This window comes from Protopterus annectens, chromosome 16.part0 (genome assembly GCF_019279795.1).
Source record: "Protopterus annectens isolate FY-2018-M chromosome 16.part0, PAN1.0, whole genome shotgun sequence".
Taxonomy (NCBI): Eukaryota; Metazoa; Chordata; order Ceratodontiformes; family Protopteridae; genus Protopterus; species Protopterus annectens.
Window position 1 is genome coordinate 804,216,554 of NC_056750.1, and position 22,054 is coordinate 804,238,607.

A 22,054-nucleotide genomic window follows, 5' to 3' on the forward strand; every position below is an offset into this window, starting at 1 on the left:
TTAACAGGGGACTTGCTACCTTCCCCTACATGTTAACAGGGGACTTGCTACCTTCCCCTACATGTTAATAGGGGACTTGCTACCTTCCCCTACATGTTAATAGGGGACTTGCTACCTTCCCCTACATGTTAATAGGGGACTTGCTACCTTCCCCTACATGTTAATAGGGGACTTGCTATCTTCCTCTACATGTTAACAGGGACTTGCTACCTTCCCCTACATGTTAACAGGGGACTTGCTATCTTCCCCTACATGTTAACAGGGGACTTGCTACCTTTTCCTACATGTTAACAGTGGACTTGCTATCTTCCCCTACATGTTAACAGTGAACTTGCTACCTTTTCCTACATGTTAACAGGGAGTTGCTATCTTCCTCTACATGTTAACAGGGGACTTAGTACCTTTTCCTACATGTTAACATAGGACTTGCTATCTTCCCCTACACATTAACAGTGGACTTGCTATCTACCCCTACATATTAACAGGGAACTTTATATATTCCCCTACATGCTAACAGGGGACTTGATATCTTCCCCTACATACTAACAGGGGACTTGCTATCTTCCCCTACATGTTAAGGGGGGACTTGCTACCTTTGCCTACATGTTAACAGTGGACTTGCTACATTTCCCTACATGTTAACAGGGAACTTGCTACCTTTCCCTACATGTTAGCAATGGACTTGCTACCTTTCCCTACATATTAACAGGGGATTTGCTACCTTCCCCTACATGTTAACAGGGCATTTGCTATCTTCCCCTACATGTTAACAGGGGACTTGCTACCTTTTCCTACATGTTATCTTCCTCTACATATTAACAGGGGACGTGCTATCTTCCGCTACATGTTAGCAGGGGACGTGCTATTTTCCCCTACTTGTTAACAGGGGAAGTGCTACCTTTCCCTACATGTTAACAGTGGACTTGCTATGTTCCCCTACATGTTAACACCATGACTTGCTACCTTTCCCTACATGTTAACAGGGAACTTGCTATCTTCCCCTACATGTTAACACTGCGACTTGCTACCTTCCCCTACATGTTAACAGTGGACTTCCTATCTTCCCCTACATGTTAACAGGGGACTTGCAATCTTCCCCTACATGTTAACAGGGGACTTGCAATCTTCCCCTACATGTTAACACTGCGATTTGCTACCTTCCTCTACATGTTAACAGTGGACTTCCTATCTTCCCCTACATGTTAACAGGGGACTTACTACCTATTCCTACATGTTAACTATGAAATTGCTATCTTCACCTACATGTTAACACTGCGACTTGCTACCTTTTCCTACACGTTAACAGGGGACTTGCTACCTTCCCCTACATGTTAACAGGGGACTTGCTACCTTCCCCTACATGTTAACAGGGGACTTGCTACCTTCCCCTACATGTTAATAGGGGACTTGCTACCTTCCCCTACATGTTAATAGGGGACTTGCTACCTTCCTCTACATGTTAACAGGGGACTTGCTACCTTCCCCTACATGTTAACAGGGGACTTGCTATCTTCCCCTACATGTTAACAGGGGACTTGCTACCTTTTCCTACATGCTAACAGTGGACTTGCTATCTTCCCCTACATGTTAACAGTGAACTTGCTACCTTTTCCTACATGTTAACAGGGAGTTGCTATCTTCCTCTACATGTTAACAGGGGACTTGGTACCTTTTCCTACATGTTAACATAGGACTTGCTATCTTCCCCTACACATTAACAGTGGACTTGCTATCTACCCCTACATATTAACAGGGAACTTTATATATTCCCCTACATGCTAACAGGGGACTTGATATCTTCCCCTACATAATAACAGGGGACTTGATATCTTCCCCTACATACTAACAGGGGACTTGATATCTTCCCCTACATGTTAAGGGGGGACTTGCTACATTTGCCTACATGTTAACAGTGGACTTGCTACATTTCCCTACATGTTAACAGGGAACTTGCTACCTTTCCCTACATGTTAGCAATGGAATTGCTACCTTTCCCTACATGTTAACAGGGGATTTGCTACCTTCCCCTACATGTTAACAGGGGATTTGCTATCTTCCCCTACATATTAACAGGGCACTTGCTACCTTTTCCTACATGCTATCTTCCTCAACATATTAACAGGGGAAGTGCTATCTTCCGCTACATGTTAGCAGGGGACGTGCTATTTTCCCTACATGTTAACAGGGGACGTGCTACCTTTTCCTACATGTTAACAGTGGACTTGCTATTTTCCCCTACATGTTAACACCATGACTTGCTACCTTTCCCTACATGTTAACAGGGAACTTGCTATCTTCCCCTACATGTTAACAGGGAGACTTGCTACCTTTCCCTACATGTTAGCAGTGGACTTGCCACCTTTCCCTACATGTTAGCAGTGGACTTGCTATCTTCCCCTACATGCTAACACTGCGACTTGCTACCTTTCCCTACATGTTAACAGGAGACTTGCTACCTTTCCCTACATGTTAATAGTGGACTTGCTACCTTCCCCTACATGTTAACAGTGGACTTGCTAACTTCCTCTACATGTTAACAGGGGACTTGCTATCTTCCCCTACATGTTAACAGGGGACATGCTACCTTTCCCTACATGTTAACAGGGAACTTGCCATCTTCCCCTAAATGTTAATAGTGGACTTGCTATCTTCCTTTAAACAAAAACTAGATGAAGTGGACGGGCATTCACAAATTTACTCCAGATTTGACTGGTATGGCCCTCCCAGAGAAAGGAGGTGCAGCCTGAGGGAGGGTACTAGCAAGGCATAGATGGTTGGAAGACTCAAAGGCTTTGCGCCTCCCTCCTTAGTCAGCAACACAGTTCTCCATCCTGTCAGGCAGAAGGATAGTGGATAGGAGGATGTGGAGCTCATCAGTGCTAAGGGAGGTAATACTTCCAGTTTTGGACCTTAGGACTACTGACACATTGTCTTCTACTGGGGAAATCATTTTTACCAGCACCTGACAATGGAATATGTCAGAAGCAACAGGCTGCAATCATCATTCAGCAAGGTTCAGTACTTACTTGAAGCTTATAAATCCCTTCTTACCTGCTGGCCAGCAATTAAGGTACAATGTAGTACTATGCAAAGTTAAAGCAAGTGTGCACTTTTGCACAATTACAGATCTTCACTAGAGTGGAAGCATTCTGTGGCTAGGATCAGGTCTGTATAAGAGTGTAGTAATAACCCCCCCCCAGGTCCCCCATTCAGGAAGTATAAGCCTACTAAGGCAACTTACTCCAATCCTTCTCCAGCAATCTTTTCTGCAGGATTTGGGATTCAAGTCGACCTTGGGTAATCTAAAGGCTTGGACAGGCTAACATCTCCCTTCATGGAGCTGGCTTTTACATCAGATACCCAGTTGTGGTCAAACTAATGTGTTTTCTCCACCCGCTTCTGAAGGGTAAAACTGTCACAGCACAAGCAGACATCTCCCTGCAGCAACAACATCACCATAGTCTGTAGTGGCCTAGATCTTGCTCTTACAACAGTATCTTCCCACGTGTCCACTAGGAAAGCAAACTCCACGCAGCTATCAAGCCACAAATGCCCATGGTCAAACTAATAAACCAAGTACTTTAGTAATCTGCACATCCCCTCAACACTATACACACACTCTACATTTAAGCTTCTGTTAATACAAACATTTGATCATCAAAGACTAAATACAGCATCTAAACCAGAGGTACATTTAACCTCTGTACACAGGTGGCAACAAATTCCAGCAAATGCATACAGAATTGGATTTTAACATATGAGCTACAGCTATGTTTAGATTGTATTCATTTTTTTAAATGTAGTACTGTAAAGTACTGTAGTACTGTAAAGCAAAGTTTACCATGTGTTGGCATTTGAGAAGGCATCATCTGCACTGGGTGTGGCTGAGGACGAACAGTGGGTGGGGCTGCAGGATGGGACACTCCTCGGGAAGCAGTGGGATCCTAAAAGACATCAACAGAAATCAACATTTCTCTACTGGCAATGCACAGAATAAAGTCTGTACTGACATGCAATTTTCCTATAGAGTGCCACATATTAGGTAATCAAAGGACTTCATATTGGCAGAATACAGGGAATATATCAATTTAATGAGCTATACTTTGAAACACTGCAATAGCTTTAGCACTCTGCAACAGACAATACAGAAATAATGCCACTGACTAAATTCTAAAACTGCCAGACAATAAAATTAGTCCACCTATTGCATCATAAAGAACCTGCAAAAGGCATCTTGATTAAAAAAAACTCCAATATGCCAAAATGATAGTTCTCATGAAACCAATGATTTTATGTGGACATTTTGAATTAAAAACCCTTGCAGCCCCTTGGATGCAGAAAACTGAGAGGTCCTTTGTTAAGTGAATAAGGTCAGAAATAATAAAGCAATGAACCCACCTCCATTTCTGAATCGCTTGAGTCTGGTTGAGCAGTAACCTGTCCTGTGATGAATGGTAACATAGGCTGTCCCATCTTTGCCATTCGAGAGATCAGTTTTGCCTTTGCTGCATCAGGATTCTGAATTAGAAGGTACAGGACATGAGAAAAGAATACAATAAAGCAGCTACACCAGAGAAAATACATTTGCACAGGGAGTTGTACAAATTTGTAGCTATTACCATAGGATCCAGAGGATTTGAGTTAATTAGCTCTGCTGGGCTAACTTGCTGATCAGTATGACAAAGCAGCATTTAAAACTTACCAAGGCAAGCGGCTGTATAATAAAGGGGCATGAGCCCACTTTGTAATTGGTACTAAGAGAAAATATGGTTTTCTGAAAATGGATTGCGACAACATAGCCATATTTTTCTTTCCTTAATACAGTTACAAAAACATTGCATTAACTTCACTGATTTTAGGCCTGTTGGTACAGCACTGCAAACAGAAGCGAGTGTATCTGGCAGCTATACTGTTAAGTGGTATTGAAAAGCTGCAAGGTTGTGTGGCTAAAAAGTGCCAGAAGGAAAAGTAAAGCAACTGCTGAAAAGTCTACTTGTACTCCACTGTGCACACCATAAAACATGTAAAATAAAATACATTTAAACTAAATGAATGTAGGAGGAGAGTAAAACAATAACAATTTTCTTATCAGAAAAATGGGGTCTTTAAACCTTTACCAGACACTCACTACACATCAATAACTTAAGTTTAAAATGTTCAAATAATAAAATGCAGCTGATACAACACAAACAGTTAAGACACCACGTTTTCCTTGCGACTTTTACTGTACAATTAGTATGTCCTAGCACATAATGTCACGTGTTTTAATAAAATGAAAACTTTGTGTGTGTACATTTAACAATCCCAATGTTTTGGACAGTCACCAAAACAAAACAAAGTAACTCTTTGCAGGGGAACAGTAGTCAATGTTCCTGACTGCTACAGGTGCCATGCCTTTGAAAAAGAGTTAAATTTATCCAGTCTGTGAATGCGACACTATAGCCTTCTAAAACAAGTATTTAGCCACCTTGCAGCTTAATCGAACATCCTAAAACATTATCACTAAATACGCTACACTAACTACAAAATGCTCCGTCATGAACTGACAACCTTCATTCAAAACAGAGAACTATGTTTTTTTTTGTTTTTACCATTTACAACTTGCATTCAACTTTTTTTAAACATTTACAACTTACATTCAGCTATCTTATCAGTCATCTCTGGATTTTTGCATGACTGTTCACTGCAAAAACTTTATGCAAAGTTTTTTTGCAATGCGTTGTACTCTGCAAGGCTGTGGTACGCTTTTTAGTTTTTCTTCTCTCTTTTCCCCACTGTGGTGCAACCATGAAGCTGGTATACATAATTTCGGGTGTGGGGGACTGCCCTCCCTGCAGAAAGATTTTCTTCTGTTTTGTAGTTTTTTTGGATCACATTTTTTAAATTAAATTTTCAGTAGACGATGTGCCAAAAAGAAGACAGTCAACAGCTCTTGGGTAAACCCTTACATTCTCTCCTCTGTTGATTAAAGGCAAATAATCAGTACATCTTTTACAGCAATTTCAGCTAGGAGCAAGCCTGTCACCATCTAATCTACTTCCAGCGGATGGACCCTAAAGCTCAGCTGATGCTTGATCTAAAAAAAAAAAAAATGTGCTAGATAGTGATTACTTTATGCTTTGTAACACCAGCTGTAGCACCTACATAACCCACTGCAACAATGAAGTCTGTTTTATAATGCTGTTATCTTTATTAGATCAATAATTTGACATTTCCTGATTTATCTGCATTTTTATTATTGTGTTATTTCAGTGTTAAACTGCACCTGCTTTTGCCATAATGGCTCAAGTGTTGGCTGAAAATGATCCTGGAACCAGTTTTACTCCACTGAAGGTACACTATAGCTTCTCATAAGTTTACAGCTATTTGCATTAAAACTGAAAAAAAAAAAGATCAGTGCCAGACCTTACACACTTGAAAGGGATTATTTACTTATGTTCACAACCTAAGAAGTAGAAAAGCCGACCATGAAGTCTACTTAAAATATCTGGGAGTTGATTTTTATGGCAGACTATGCTGATGGACATCAAATTCAGGATTAGACATGGATAACTCTGCACAAATAAAGCCAAAACACTTAGTCACATGACTACAATTAGTTGTATTTATCTCTTTCAGAGTGCTAAGAATTCTTCAGAATGCAAGACATTGGCCTAAATGCATCTTTTTTTACTTTTTAAGTCTTTATGAAGTCATGGACATTCAGAAGCCATATAGCTGAAACACTTGATATCCTTAAAGGGTTATTTGTTTATATCCCACAAGCCTCTAATACTGGAGGTTTATCATACAGTGAAAACTCTAGCGTGGCTAGATTTTTCTAGTAGCTTTTACTAATCAGAATATAAGAACAAGTAAAACAACCACTTTGAACAAGCTTTAAAAACAGGTCATTTGATGTCTACCAGCCAATCCATGAACTTGTTTAAGCTCTTTTTTTTCAAATATCTTACTTAAGGTACTTGCATTTCAAAGTTTAATACTAACAGTATCATTCAGACTCTCTCCTCTAACCATTTAAATACTTCCTGTGACAGAGGTCAGAAAAGTACATCTTTGTTTACTGAAGCATTAAACAGCTGTACTTTAACATTCACCGGCAGGGACTGTATCCCTTACCATGGGTTACCTCTGATTACTGGCGCACCAAGGTAAGCATCAGTATCATCATATTAACATATGGCAGCCTGCTTTCGTACTGTAAGGGCTGTCTGCAAAAGTTTCAAAAGGTATTGTTTTATGACAGCATCCAGTACCACTTCACATATATTCTGTTTTAAAATGTCTCTGGAATTAGTGCAGGTGTTTTGGTAGTTAATGCCTCTGATGCTTCAAGTTGTTTATACTCTTTCCCATCCTCTCAGGATACAAATGAATTTTTTACTAAAGCATTAGCAGGCACTAGCTTCAATCCTCTAAATGTTTTCTAATGTCAGGGTTGGGATCTGGATTCTTACACAGTTACTAGCCTACAGGCCTCTTTCAGAACAGACCCGAGGTGGTATTTATACTACGTACTACAGTAAATTTGGCAAGGGCATTGGAGAAATTCCCCTACTCTTTTTGATAGATGCCATGGGATCTTTTACATACACCTGAGCTATCACTGACACAGGCATATGGAACTTTGGTTTACCATCTCATCCAAACAACATCACACTCGAGTGCAACATCCCCCCCTTAATTCTGCAGTGCACTGTCAGTAATGCAATCACCTTGAGCAAGAATAGAAACCATCACCTTCTGGACTTCCTGTACCGCAGATGAGTGGGTTACCTGTTGACCCACAAACATTGCTAGTTCTCCTTTGAAGGAGAGAGCATGAAAGAAGTACAGTACAGATTTACGTAAGGCCCTAATAACAAATTCATTTTCTGTCCTGGATGGACTTCACCGATGGACTTTACTGGTCAAACAGTTGCATTTTAATTACTGGGACAGAGGACTGATCACAGCATGGCCACCTTGCAGGTTCAGACCAGGCTACATTCAAAGCATTAACAAAAATGGAACAAATACAACTAAAAGTGGAAAACAAATGTCATGTAGACTGACCACAAAATAATAGACATACTATGTTCACATTTAGCAACATGCTGAAGTGTACATTTTAAAAACAAAAAAGTAGAATCAGAGAAGTAGAAAGAAAAATAGTGAGAGGTAATACACACTTAGAGGACAACGCAAGAGATAAGTAATGGTAAAGACAACGTGTCCAATGAGACAGAGGAACCGAGAAAAGTAATGTTGTAAGACAACAGGCAGCAATGGGAAAGAGAAGCTACGTACATATTTACAGGAATCAGACACAATGTGGTAACAGGTACAGCAGTGGTATAATTAGGATGACATGCGGGTAAAATTAACACTGTACACTGCAGTATTTATTATACGATATGCCCTCCATTCTGGTATTTGCATTTGTATTACTCAGTGTTCCAGCTGGTGCCTGAAATTAGCATGCTCTATGAGATAAAGAGGAAAGGATTGCCACAGTTTTGGGGCAAGTACAGTGAAACTAGTGACAGAAAAATGGATTTAGTAGATGGAGTTTGGAGTTTAAGACCTACTGTATGTACCATGACTTCTAAGGATGCAGGTGGATATGCTAATGATCAGTTTCATTGCAAGTCGAGAAGGAGCATCTTTGTGGAGTAATTTAAAGAGATGGAAGTGCAGAAGCACGTTGGATCTGACTTGTAATGGCAGACTGCACTCGATAAAGAAAAGTAATGGTATAAAAGACAAGGGGAATTGATGAAACATTGTATTAGATAAGGTCTGCACAGTCTACATATTTTTGTTAAAGAAGTGTGCAAACAAAGGTAAACCGTACTCAAGTAGGGTGAGCAGGACACCTTTCACAGGGGCTGCACTAACTTTTTATGAAAGGAATTTAATTTTTTACACTTTTATTAACCTCACAAATTACACAGTGACTGTTCTTCTTTCGGCTTTTCCCAGTTAGGGGTCGCGACAGTAGAACTCCAGTCCGCTAATGACTGGCAGTAGATTTTTACGGTGCCGAGGTGCCAGCTCGACGCCCGACCTTCAACGAAGGCACGCCCATTCTACGCATGTCTTTCGAACGCCACTCGACTGCGGGGAGGACATACAGACTCCACACAGAAGGCGATCCAGCAGAGAATCGAATGGAAGAACCTCTTGCTGTGAGGCAACAACGCTACCGCTGCACCACAATGGCTTTTTCATGCATCATACATATGGTTTCTTAATTACCAGATATTTCAAGGCTTTCCAAGACAGCTGCACACTGATGAACTTATTCAGTCTGAAAGTAGAATCCAAGAAAAAAAAAGTGTCACAAACTATTTTAGAGTAAAATTCAAGTTTTGACTAGTAAAAGAAAAGTACAGTTTTGTACCTACCATAAATGTAGATGTTCGAGGATCCACATTGCTGCAGTCCTAACTATTGGGGGTAGTCCGCTGTCCCAGTCGGCCCGAATACCAAAGTATATGGCTGACGTCGGTCAAGGCGCATTAGACTGACGTCAGTACGTCAGGGTACTAATGCGCATGACCGACGTCATATCCTCAGTCTTTTCTTGCCCCAGATGTCAGAAGACCCTAAAAAAACAAGGCCAAAACCAAAAACTCCAAACAATCCTACACCAAAACTATGTACAATATATACAAAATCACCAGAGTATAACCTCACCTACACAACCACCCCTAAACACAGAGGGGAAGGAGGGAGGGTAAATTGGACTGCAGCAATGTGGATCCTCGAACATCTACATTTATGGTAGGTACAAAACTGTACTATGTTCTTCATTCCACATTGCTCCAGTCCTAACTATTGGGTAGAATCCCAAAGCAGAGGTAAGGGAGGCTGGCAAATCATAAGGAAGCAGGAGCTGACAACATGCCCTGCAAAATTGCTGTGGCAAAACCAGCCCTAGATTTAGAGTAGAGAGGAAGGTGGTAATGCTTAGAGAAAGTATGCACTGAACTCCAAGTAGCTGCCTCCAAAATATCCTTAGTTGCCACGCCGCTTAGAAATGCAGTTGAAGTGGCAGTAGCGCTAGTGGAATGAGGGCTAATTCCAGCGGAATCTCCTTGCCATGATGGGAATAACAAAATGCAATGCAAAACCCAATCCACTTAGAAATAGTTTGTTTTGACACAGGCTTGCCCTGAGAACTCAAAGCAAAAGAAACAAACAACTGCTGAGACTGCCTAAAATCCTTAGTCCTGCTTAAATAATAACGCAACTGCCTGTGTACATCTAAAGTGTGCAAAATCTTTTCCCCTTTATTTTGGGGATCTGCATAAAAAGTAGGCAAATGAATAGTTTGGTTTAAAGCCACACTAGAAACCACCTTAGGCATAAAGGAAGGATTAGTACGTAATGATACCCTATCCTTATGAAAAATCAAAAAAGGCTCTACCGCCATAAGGGCCTGCAATTCAGAAACCCTTCTTGCAGAAGTAATGGCCAACAAAAAAGCAGTCTTCCATGACAAGTATTTCAATTCAGCAGCAGCCGCAGGCTCAAAAGGTTGTAGAGTAAGTTTCTCCAACACAAAATTGAGATCCCAAGCAGGAGTAGGAGCTCTATTGGGGGTCTTATATTCTTTGCCCCTCTAAGAAATTGCTTGAACAAAGGATGAAAACAATGGTGGGTCACAATCATAGTGAGCTGAAATTGCTGCAGCATGAATCTTAATGGAAGAGAAAGACAAACCTTTGTCCAATAACTCAGTAAGATATTGAAGAGCCACACTCAAATTAGGCTCAGAAATCTCCAAATTGTTTGCTGCACTCCAAAATAAAAATCTCTTCCATTTGTCTGTACACTTTCCTTGTACTAGGTCTTCTGGCTTCCATAATCACATTTAAAACTTGTTGAGGAAGTTGAGACCTGCTGTGTTTCAAAACAGAATATGCCAGGCTGTTAGATGAAGAGAGTGAAGCTTGACATTGAGCAGGTGACCTTCTTTCTGAGACAACAGGTGTGGAATCAAAGGTAAAGGCCATGGAGGCTTCCTTACCAGACTCCTCAGTAATGGGTACCAGTGTTGCCGAGGCCAATCTGGAGCTATTAAAATCATCCTTGGCTTGTCTTGTCTGACCCTTAGGAGCACCTTTGGGAGAAGAGGCAGAGGTGGAAAGGCATACACATGAAGATTTTTCCAACTGAAAGAAAGAGCATCCACTTTCCAAGCTGTGTGATGAAAACTCTTTGTGCAAAACTTTGGCAGCTGGTGGTTTAGTGGAGAAGCGAACAGATCTATGTCTGGAGTTCCCCATGACACTGTCAATTTTCGAAATACATGAAGATCCAGTTTCCACTCGTGGGGATCCATGATTTGTCTGCTTAACACATCTGCTAAGGAGTTCTGTGCTCCGGGCAGAAACCTTGGCTGAAGAGTTAGATGCAAGCTGAGCAGTCTCCCATAAAATCATTGCTTGCCTGCACAACGGGTAAGAATGTGTTCCCCCTTGTTTGTTGATGTACCACATGACAGTTGTGTTGTCTGTTAGAATCATCACCTGTCCTGGAAGAAGTAACTCCTTGAAAGCCATTAATGCAAACTGGACTGCTAACATCTCTTTCATGTTGATATGTAGATGCTGTAGTCTGGCAGGCCACTTGTCTTGTATCCACTTTCCATTTAGATGAGCTCCGCAAGCAATGTCTGAGGCATCTGTCGTTAGAATCTGACTCGCCTCTGGCCGGGTCACAGAGAGTCCCTTGTTTAGGTGACATTCCTGAGCCCACCATAAAAATTCCTTTTGAATGCAAGGTATTATTTGAATGACAGTGTCCAAATCCTGGCAGTGCTGTGTCCATACATTTTTGAGATACCATTGCAGCTTCCTCATATGCAGTTTGGCATTGGGAAGCACCAGAATACAAGATGCCATGAACCCTAAGGCTTGAAGGACTGTCCTTGCAGTCAGCCCGGACTGAAGAGATAGTTGATGGAAGTAACTGGAAAGATTCTTTTGTTGTCCGGGGTTAAAAAGGCCATCTGGGCTGCTGTATTCAGTCTCACACCCAGAAAGCACATGTCTTGAGAGGGTACTAGACTGGACTTTATTTCGTTCACAGAATACCCTAGGCATCTTAGCACTGCTATCACAAATTCCAAATGCTGTAACAGGTCTTCCTTTTCTTGAGCCAGAATCAGGCAGTCGTCCAAGTAAGGATAGATTTGAATTCCTTTTAGCCTGAAGTAAGCTATCACTGGAGCCAGAACCTTTGTGAATACTCTGGGCAGTAGATAAGCCAAAGGGCAATGCAGAGAACTGATAATGAGAATTTCCAGCTCGAAAACGCAGATACTTCCTGCAACTTAGTCTGATAGGCACATGAAGGTAAGCTTCCTTTAGATCTAAAGTTACCATCCAGTGATCTTTGCCCAGCAGAGGTAAAAGCTGTTGTAACGTCAACATTTTGAACTTGGGAATGTCCAGATAAGTGTTGAGGATAGATAAATCCAAAATTGGTCTCCACGTGTTCCCCTTCTTCGGTACTAGGAACAGGCGAGAATAAAATCCCAGGCCCCTTTCTGGCACAGGAACTGGCTGAATGGCCCCTATTTGGAGTAACAGAGAAATTTGCTTGTGAGCCTCCTTTCTTTGTAGAGGAGGAATGTCTGGCATGCCTTTGAAAGGAGGCAAGGTATGGAAATAAAACCTGTAACCGTGGTGAATGATATCCAAAACCCATCTGTCTTGGGTAATTAAATCCCAATTTTCTTTGAAAAGAGCCAGCCTTCCTCCCAAAGGTGCTGCCAGGCGAGAATGTACTGGCAGCTGAAAAGGTAGGTCATTGGGTCTGTTTACGAAGGACTGACCCTGCCCTCACCAGAAGTCTGAGCAGGTGAACTCCCTGTTCTAGGCCTAAAAGAACCTTGAGCTCTGCCCCTACCACGTCTAGACCTACCCCTAGACTGGGAATCATAAGCAGGATATGTCCATCCCTTAGTAGGCCAATTTCTACTAAACTTGGAGGCTGCACCTGCAAAAATCCTTAACAGTTTGCATAGACTTAGCCTTGTCCTCCATTTTCTTTAAAACTGCTTCCACAGGCGAACCAAACAACACATCAGACTGTAAAGGAGCATCCAAAATCCTTGTTTTAACATGCTCAGCTAAATTCTGATCCCTCAACCAGGCGTGCCTCACGAAGAACAGAACCAGTGGCAGCCACCCTCGAGGAGGCCTGCACAGCATCAAAACCACACTGCAAGGAATGCTTACCCACCTGTTCAGACACATGAACTAAATCCTGCAACTCTTTACACTCAATACCTTCTGCCAGAGCATCCACCTTAGACTTCAATTGTGAAAGGAGATAATTCTGATATTTTAACATGTGAAACTGACAATTCAATGCCCTCATGGCTAAAGTGGAAGAAGTATACACTTTCTTTCCCCATCTATCCAAAGCCCTTGCCTCTTTGTCAGGAGGAACAGGATTTTTAACAACAGAAGCCTTCACACCTTTAGGCCCCTGAGAGACAGTTTCCGGGTCTGCCCTAGGACTCTTAAAAAGATACTTATGAGCTTCAGGCACCCTATAGTACCTATCCGGTTTAACTGGGGCAGGAGGCAAAGAATCAGGATTCAGGGAAGCCTCTGCAAAAACATCTTCCACCACATTCAGAACAGGAGGTATAGCTAAAGGCCTATGCTGGGGTAAAAACAAGAATTCCCTAAGCCTCTTCCTGGAATCAGAGAAATCTTGACCTTCCCATTTAAAATGCTCCCTCATGGAATGCAGAGTCTCTGAAAATGAAAAATCCTCAGGAGGAGAAGCTGAAGGAGTAGAATCATCCACATCAGAATAAGGAGGATACTCCTGCAAGTCTTCAGCTGAAGACTCAGAAGCCTCCGAACATTGCTCAAAACTCTCAAACTCAGGTTCCACCCTAGGCCTCTTATCAGGAGGGGGCATAGAACCTCTAATCATAGTAATCAAATCCTCTGCCATTTTAAGCATATGTTTCTTAGGCAAAGACCCTGAAGCACTAGGAGAAACCCCCACTGAAGCTAAACTTGGCCTGCCTCTCAAAGAAGCCTTGGAAACAGAAGGGGAGGCTCTAACCACCTTAGGAAGAGAGGGAAGAACAGCCACCTGAGAAGCCCCTTCAGCCTGGCCTACTTCCTGAGAGGACACATCCTGTAACAGTAAAGTCTCTCCCTGAGACTCCAAAGAAACTCCTGGCAGAACCTCCGGCTCCACTGAGCCTTCTAAAGAACCGGCGTCCGGGACTGTCGGTTCTTCCACCCTAAACTTTGGTGCTTTGTCCTTGCGCTTTTGGCGAAGCGTCGGAGCATCCGCCGGCATTTTATAATTACAACGCTTCCCAAAAACTAACCTGGCACAGTCTAACCTTCTCTTAATCGTGCGTTTGTTAAATCTAGCACAAGAGCGGCATCCAACAACGTCGTGCTCAGGCCCTAAACAAGGTATACACAAAGTATGGTAATCCCTATGAGGTATCTGTTTCCCACAAGAAATACAGTTATTCACTTTTTCTGACATCCGGTTAAATACTGAGGCAAGAAAAACCAAAATGTTCCCCAGCGGGTACTTAGCCAACTTTGATTCGGTCTGAAACTCTGACTTTAGAAACTTTCAGAACGCCAACCTGCACTCGCAAAACTGCTTCTGCATCGGACCATGCGGCAAAAAAGACTGGGGATATGACGTCGGTCATGCGCATTAGTACCCTGACGTACTGACGTCAGTCTAATGCGCCTTGACCGACGTCAGCCATATACTTTGGTATTCGGGCCGACTGGGACAGCGGACTACCCCCAATAGTTAGGACTGCAGCAATGTGGAATGAAGAACATCTGCCTGGATACCAGCACAGAGAAACTTGGAAAACCTGAATGAAAATTAACCGGAAAGCTGGAGAGAAAACCACTATCTAGGAAGGATTCTCTACCTCTTCAACAAAAAGTAGTTCAAGCTTCAGTTTTGGTTTCAGAAATGGCTTCCAGTAATTTAGAGGAAAAATAAATCAAATGTAGTCAGATCCAATTAAAATAAATAAAACACTTACGGAATATATCAACTCAAATAACAAAAGGCTGGAAAAAACAGAAGAAGCTTTAACTGGCTGTTCAGATAAATGGATAAAACTGCAAAAATCAGATACTGAAATAAAGAAAACGTTGGATGAGAATGAGGCTTCTCAAGAACAGGTGCCTCAAAAATACTAGAGTTAAAAGAGAGCACAACAGACAAACCTTGAGATTTTATGCTATACCCAAGAAACTAGCAAGAACATAATGTATTAATTTTATGAAGCACAAACTGGACAGGTACTCCCCATCAGGATTTAATTGAAAGGGCACATCATGTGTATGCTCTAAACCTGGCCATGAGAAAGCAGCCCAGACCTGTATTAGTAAAGATGCAATAATACCAGCAGAAAGAGTTGATCCTGACAAAACTGTGGCAGAAGGGAAAACTATCAAAAATTGGAGACAGCAGAGTATTTGTGAAAAAAGATTCTTCACCGTACAACAGGAAGAAGAGAAGCAAATTTATTGCAACAATCAGGAAATGTCAAGAGGTAAGTATGAGATTCAAGCTACTGTACTCCAGCTGTCTTCAGAATATTTTTCATGGAAGATCAGTCATTTTTTGGTGCAGAACAGGGTAAGGAAGGAAAGTCTGGCAAAAAGTGAACCATCAAACAGAAGGGGACTTTGCTTCTCCTTCCTCTGATAATATAGTTCATAGAGAAACTTTGCCAGTGAAACTATTTCCAATATTCTAAAGGAAAATGCTTGAGAGGCAGAAACCAAGCAAAGGAGCAGAGTAGGAGAATCAGAACTATCTTGGACTTGAACTAAAGTCTGCTGTTGGCAGATGCAGATCAACAGGAAGACCAGCAATATTGAAATTATTAAATATGTAAGAGACAATAAAGCATCAATTATATTTGTGAAATGTGGCTGAAAAAGACTGAACTTTTGCTGACTTTGTTAAACTTGTGGGTGGAGTGTAAAGCATACACTCAATTTTATGTCATTAATGTCTAGGAGGACACAAAAAGGGGGAGAGAGTAAGTAAAACTAATGTTGTACTTGTATAAAAGATTTCACAATAAAAACTGCATTTAATACATAGTTCAAATGTAAATACTAGGCTAGCTGCCCTTTTAGCCCATTTTAAGCTTTCACAATTTCCATTTTTGTGCTTGAATTAACATATCCCAGTTGGTTAGAGATTGGCCTTACCCCGCCCTATGGTTGATAACTATATGATGAGAAAAACTGGGAGATCATACCATAGATAATTTGAGGGGACTCATGCATAGGATAAAACATTTATAAGTTCCCTCTGTCCATTACTTGTACAGGAGGCAGTCCTGCCGTAAATTTGTTTCCCATCCATAGATCCATTTTGATGAATGATCTGTGTTCCACTGCAACAATATCCTGTCCCACAAAACCCTTTTGTTGATGTTGCAGAAGCAGTTCAGATCCCTAGACTGAGTATGTCTGATGTCATCTGACTTGCTGATGTGCAGTGAATCAAGCAGTACTGGGTCAAAAGCTTTCACTTCAACACTTTCTTTACAAAATCTATAGCTAAGCTAACCAAAACATTTCCAGACAATAACCCACCCAACTCCCTCAACTCTATTCCCAACAACCCTAATAACTGTCCCTTTATGTTCCAGCTCAAACCAGTTTCCACAATTTTTATAAAAAAACTCTTATCCAAACTAAAGCCATGCTGTAATGCCCCTGACAACATTCCCCCCTCCTTCCTCAAATGCGCAGCCAAAGGTATTGCTTTCCCAATTAGTATCCTGATTAACAGATCCTTAAGAGAGTCATACGTACCCAAACTTTGGCGTTCAGCCTACATTCTACCTCTTCACAAAGGAGGTAAAAACACCACCATTTCTAACTTCCGCCCATTGCTCTACTCTCTCCAATATCTAAAATTCTAGAAAAATGTGTCCACCACCAACTTTTGCCCTACTTAACTCAGAATCAGTTACTTAAACCCACCCAACACGGCTTTCGTCCCAGTCACAGCACCATACCTGCCCTACTGTCCTTCCTAGAAACTGTTAATCAAGCCCGAGATTCTGGACTTCTTGTATCCACAGTACTGCTCAATCTTTCTAAAGCCTTTGACACCATCTCCCATACACACCTTCTCTTTCATCTCGCCAACCTTAATCTCTCCCCTAATACTCTATCCTGGTTCTCCAGTTACCTTTCTGACAGATCTCAGGCTGTCAGATGGAAGGACTCTACCTTCTTGCCTACACCTACCGGTGTTCCTCAGGGGCCTATCCTCGGTCCCATGCTTTTCAACATCTTTATAAATAAACTTCACTCTGTCATCCCTGACACTACAGTCATCCAATACGCTGATGACTCTATCTTAGTTTGTGCCGCCTCCAACATTTCTGAACTACTGACTAAAACACAAATAGCTTTTTCCACTACAGAGAACTGGATGCACCAAAACCATCTCTCCCTCAACTCCAATAAATCTAAAATACTAATTTTCCTCCCAACCAAAGCTTCTTCCTCTGACAAAAACGCTTTCAATGTCCTAAGCTAAACCAACACTGCTATAGAAGTGGTCCCTTCCGCAAAACTTCTTGGCATTACCACAGATGAACGCCTCAAATTCGATCTCCACATACAACAAAACAAAGAAAACCCACCAAAAGTTAGGTATGCTCTACAGGAATAATCAATTTCTTTCAAACTCCTCTAGGCACACCTTGGCAGTCACCTACCTCCTACCCTCTCTACTATATGGAGCCCCTCTTCTAACTAATCTGTCAGCTTCCAACACCTGAAAACTTGAAGTTTGCTATAATAAGATCTCTAAATTTACCACTAAATCCACAACCTCAACTCACCACTGCCTTACCCTACAATCTCTGAACTGGTTAGAACTCCCTAACCACCTAGACTATCTCCAACTAACCACCGCTAACAAATTAATATTCTACCCAGATAAATGCCCAGCCTTAACTAACATCCTTCCCCCATACATCCCAAACAGATCTCTGAGATCTGAACCAAAACCTAATCTCCATTCACAAACCCAAACATCCCGCTGGCCAGCTTCTACTCTCCTTCTCTCTAGGTAAAAAATGGAACTCTCTCCCTCCATCACTTAGGACTATACCTCACACAGAATCCTTCAAGACCCAACTTTTCTTACACCTATCATCCAAATGGAAATGTTCTTGCTTTCACCCTATATAAATTCTACGGATTTCTTCACTAAGCCCTCTATACTCCTGCACCTATCTACTCTCATATTTCATTTATATTCCTCTAAAATAGATTTAGCTGACTTTCAATTGACTCTAAGTATGTAAATATTGTAAATATCTAATTGCCTCAAAAAAAAAATTTATTGTACTGTCTTCGATGTTTAGTATGCATTCCTGACTGTTTGTATATTTCTCTTGTATTTACCTCTTGTATTATGTAACCTTGATTGTACTGCCAACAGAGCTTTTCTCCCGGGGCCTCCACTGAAAATGGGCACTTCTTGGCCCAGTGGACTTCCCCGGTAATTAAACTGAAAAAAATGCCTTGTATGGCAGACACATGTTAGCAGTCTGTAGGACACACAGTATGGTGACAGGGCTTTGAGTCAATCCATTCAAGACATGCTGTTTAGGTCTTGTATCCTTATAGTAAGGTATATCTGGGGGGGTTCTAGTTGTTGCACGTCAGGACAGAAATGTGCTAAAGGGGGGTCATTATCTTCAATGACTGGCATAATGAGAGCTGAGTAAAGGTGAAACAACATCCCTAGACCTAGATACAATCCCTGTGTTCATAAACTGTGCAGTAATAAAAGTACTTTCTTACAACAAAGACACGTCAGTCAAAGTTAGGTCACCATCCACATAACTTCCCAAATCCGGAACAACTGGGCCAGCTCTTAGGGGGTGTATTGTCAATGTGGTAAGTTCCCTTTGATAGATGGCTTCTCAAAGAATACAATAATGCATTTTTTGGCATTTAGTTTCAGTCCATGATTGTGGCAGCAGTTATTTAGGGCAAATCTTCTTTCAGGATGGCCAGTTCATCTGGGGATTCAATGACTGCTCCTAGCTTGCATCTGCAAATTAGGTCAGCCACAGCCCTATGTACTTACTTTTACTTCAGAGAAGTAGATGTCAAACAAGAGAGGTCCCAGCACAGAACCCTGGGACTCCACTGGTGACTGGTCTCTTTCTGGAAGTAACAACCCCCATTTGATTTCCTGGATCCTATGTGTGAGCTGGTTGCCAATCCAGTGGGTTATGCAGGGGTTTATTCCCAGTTTAATCAGTTTTTCTACTATGCCTGAGTGCAGAACTGCATCAAAAGCTTTGGCCAGGTCGAGGTATGAGGAGTGTACCATTTTGCCTTCATCTATTGCTTTGCTGACCTTTTCAAAAAATCTACCTGGTTGAATAAGCATGACATGCCCTTAACATATCTAAAGTGAGACAGTGAAGAGAACGGTCAATTTCCCATTCCACACTGTATAGCAACCCCCACTGACAAGTTTTGAGATTCCAAAACTTTGATTCTCTATGCTTTGGTATTTAGAGGTTCGAAGTTTTGGATTTTCAAAATTTTAAGTGGACCCATATATCAACATTATGGGTTCGGGATATTGAAAGTGGAGATTGTGGGATCTCAAAATTTAGAAGTGGGCCCATATATATTATATATACATACACTATATATATATATATATATATATATATATATATATTTGTGTATGTATATATATATATATATATATATATATATATATATATATATATATATATACACACACAAATATATATATATATATATATATATACACACACACACACATATATGAATACTTTTAAAGAGTCCACCCCTTTGCAGAAAGCCACAGAAGCCGCCAATGTCCTGGTAGAATGGGCCCTAACCCTGCCTGGAAGCAACTTATGGTCCTGGGCCTTGTAGGGGTACCCAACTAGAAAAATCTTTTCACTTATGCACATTATGATTTTCTAGTAGCAGTGTTTTTAGCCTCCTTCATTACCTGCTGCACATTCTTAAAAAAGGTGCCTAAAAGGAATCCAGATTGCCTCATCTGAGGAGTCAACTGTAGAGACTTCAGACTGGGGTATAAAAAGCAACCCATACCTTGCTGGACTTTTGCTAGTTTGCCAAAATTTTAAATTGTCAAAACTTGTATGATTGACAACTTAAATATCAAAAAATAACTAGGGAATAAGAATGTTTTAGCAAGGGGGAAAACCACCCTGAACCTCCACACCCCTGCTAATTATATATACTAACTCAGATTTCACTACAGTGTGGAAAGGGCACATTCCTCAATCCCCATTATACCACGATCTTCATTCACTTCAGTTTCTTTCCTGTAGTTGTTTTTTTGAGTGTTTACATTGTCAATTATATGCTCTCAACCATATGAAGTTAGACAATGTAAAAACAAACTAATATAGACTCATCTTGTGTGAGTAAATCCCTTCTATGGGGAAGCTTGTGCTAACTTGTCCTTGGACAGTTTCAAAAGTTAGACCTACTGTTGAAGGGCCAAAATGGTGTCAACACCACTATCTTTGAAGAGTCCTTCTGAACCTTTAGAAGAATCTTGGATATCAGTGGAAAAGCATACAAGAACATGCTTTTCCACGAGAGTGAGAAATCATCTGTTTTCCAGGCATGTTTGCAAGGAATTCTGGAGCAGAATTTCTCTGTTCTGACAGGATGTAAACAGATCTACTTGGTGTTCCCTACAGTTGGGTCAGTTCCTGAAAGACTCCCTGGGTGCAGTTTCTATTCATGGTCATGTTTGGCTTGTGTGCTACATGTTTTTGCTCTGACAGAATGTATGAAGCCTGAAGAGTTAAAATGGGCAGAGTTACCACATCTCATGCTATCTTCGCAAGCCTTCAAACAGGCTCAGATCTGACACCCTCTTCTTTACCACATCACTATCATGTCATCTGTGAAAACTTGTAGAGTTACAGGAGACCAGAGATGGCATAGAGCTTTCACAGCATTTATTACTGCCACCATTTCTTTTGACAGCAATGTACTTTTTTGTCTGTCTTGTTTGTTCAACAAACCTTGTACTTTCATCACTTTGGGCACAGCTCCCCATGCCAGGTCTGAGGTCCCCATTGTGACAGACTGAAGAGGAAATGGAAGGGAGAATGAGAGACTTGGATTCTGAGAAAACTGTTCCACCCACCACTAGACCTCCCTCCTTACAAACCACAGAACTAGGATCTGAAAATATAAAGACTGTAAATGCCGAGTCCAAACGGCCTAAGGTACCATTACATTTTTCTCACAAGTTTGGTCAGGGAATCATAAGAGTCACAGAAGCCACATATTCCAGAACCCAGAGAAATTCCCTGGTGGATACCTGGTTTTGATTGGAAAAACTCAGGAAGAACTTCTTGAAGTAGGCTCTTCCCGTGGCAGAACAGACAATTGTTGAAAACTGTTCTGTGACAAGGAATAAGGGAAGATTTCTGTAGGTTCACTTGAAAATCCAGACAGAAAAGTAGATTCTGAACATTTAAATGAGAACCACACCCACAAACTGAAAAAAAAAAACATGTTTATTTTATCAAGTCTTGATGTTTCCCACATTTTAACACTACTTTTGGACTCTACATACTTTTTACATATTTTTAAATGTACTTCCAGAGTCTGACCATATGGGTCCGGCATCTTGATTTTTTTTTTTTTTTTTTTTTAAGTCTACTTCCATATATCCCACAATGCTGTGTTTGGCTTTAAAATATTACATCATAGCACCTAAGCTCCCATCAAAGCATTGACTTTACATATGTTTTCACATGTACCCTACTTTCATTTAGTCAAGTTTAATTACCATTTCTTGCTTTTTAATGAGTACTAGTTTGCTGCTTAAACTGCTTTTAGACAAAGGGAGCTGAGATGGGAGGAAGAAAAATTATTTCCATTAAAAAAAGGAAGGTTTGAAGATTTGAGTCACCCCTTGAATCAAGTTTCTCCCCTCATCAAACCTCTTATGC

At 41.1% G+C, this 22,054-nt stretch overlaps 1 protein-coding gene across 1 annotated transcript in view; it reads right to left on the minus strand.

Annotated features, from left to right (window-relative positions):
- FKBP15 (FKBP prolyl isomerase family member 15) overlaps window positions 1-22,054 on the minus strand; it is a 1,242,294-nt gene that overhangs the window by 679,395 nt on the left and 540,845 nt on the right. The window contains exons 12-13 of the mRNA XM_044057970.1: window positions 4,399-4,518; window positions 3,842-3,944 (exon numbers count right to left, since the gene is read on the minus strand). Of these exons, the coding sequence (XP_043913905.1) occupies window positions 3,842-3,944; window positions 4,399-4,518 (223 nt within the window). The remainder of the gene's footprint in view (window positions 1-3,841; window positions 3,945-4,398; window positions 4,519-22,054) is intronic.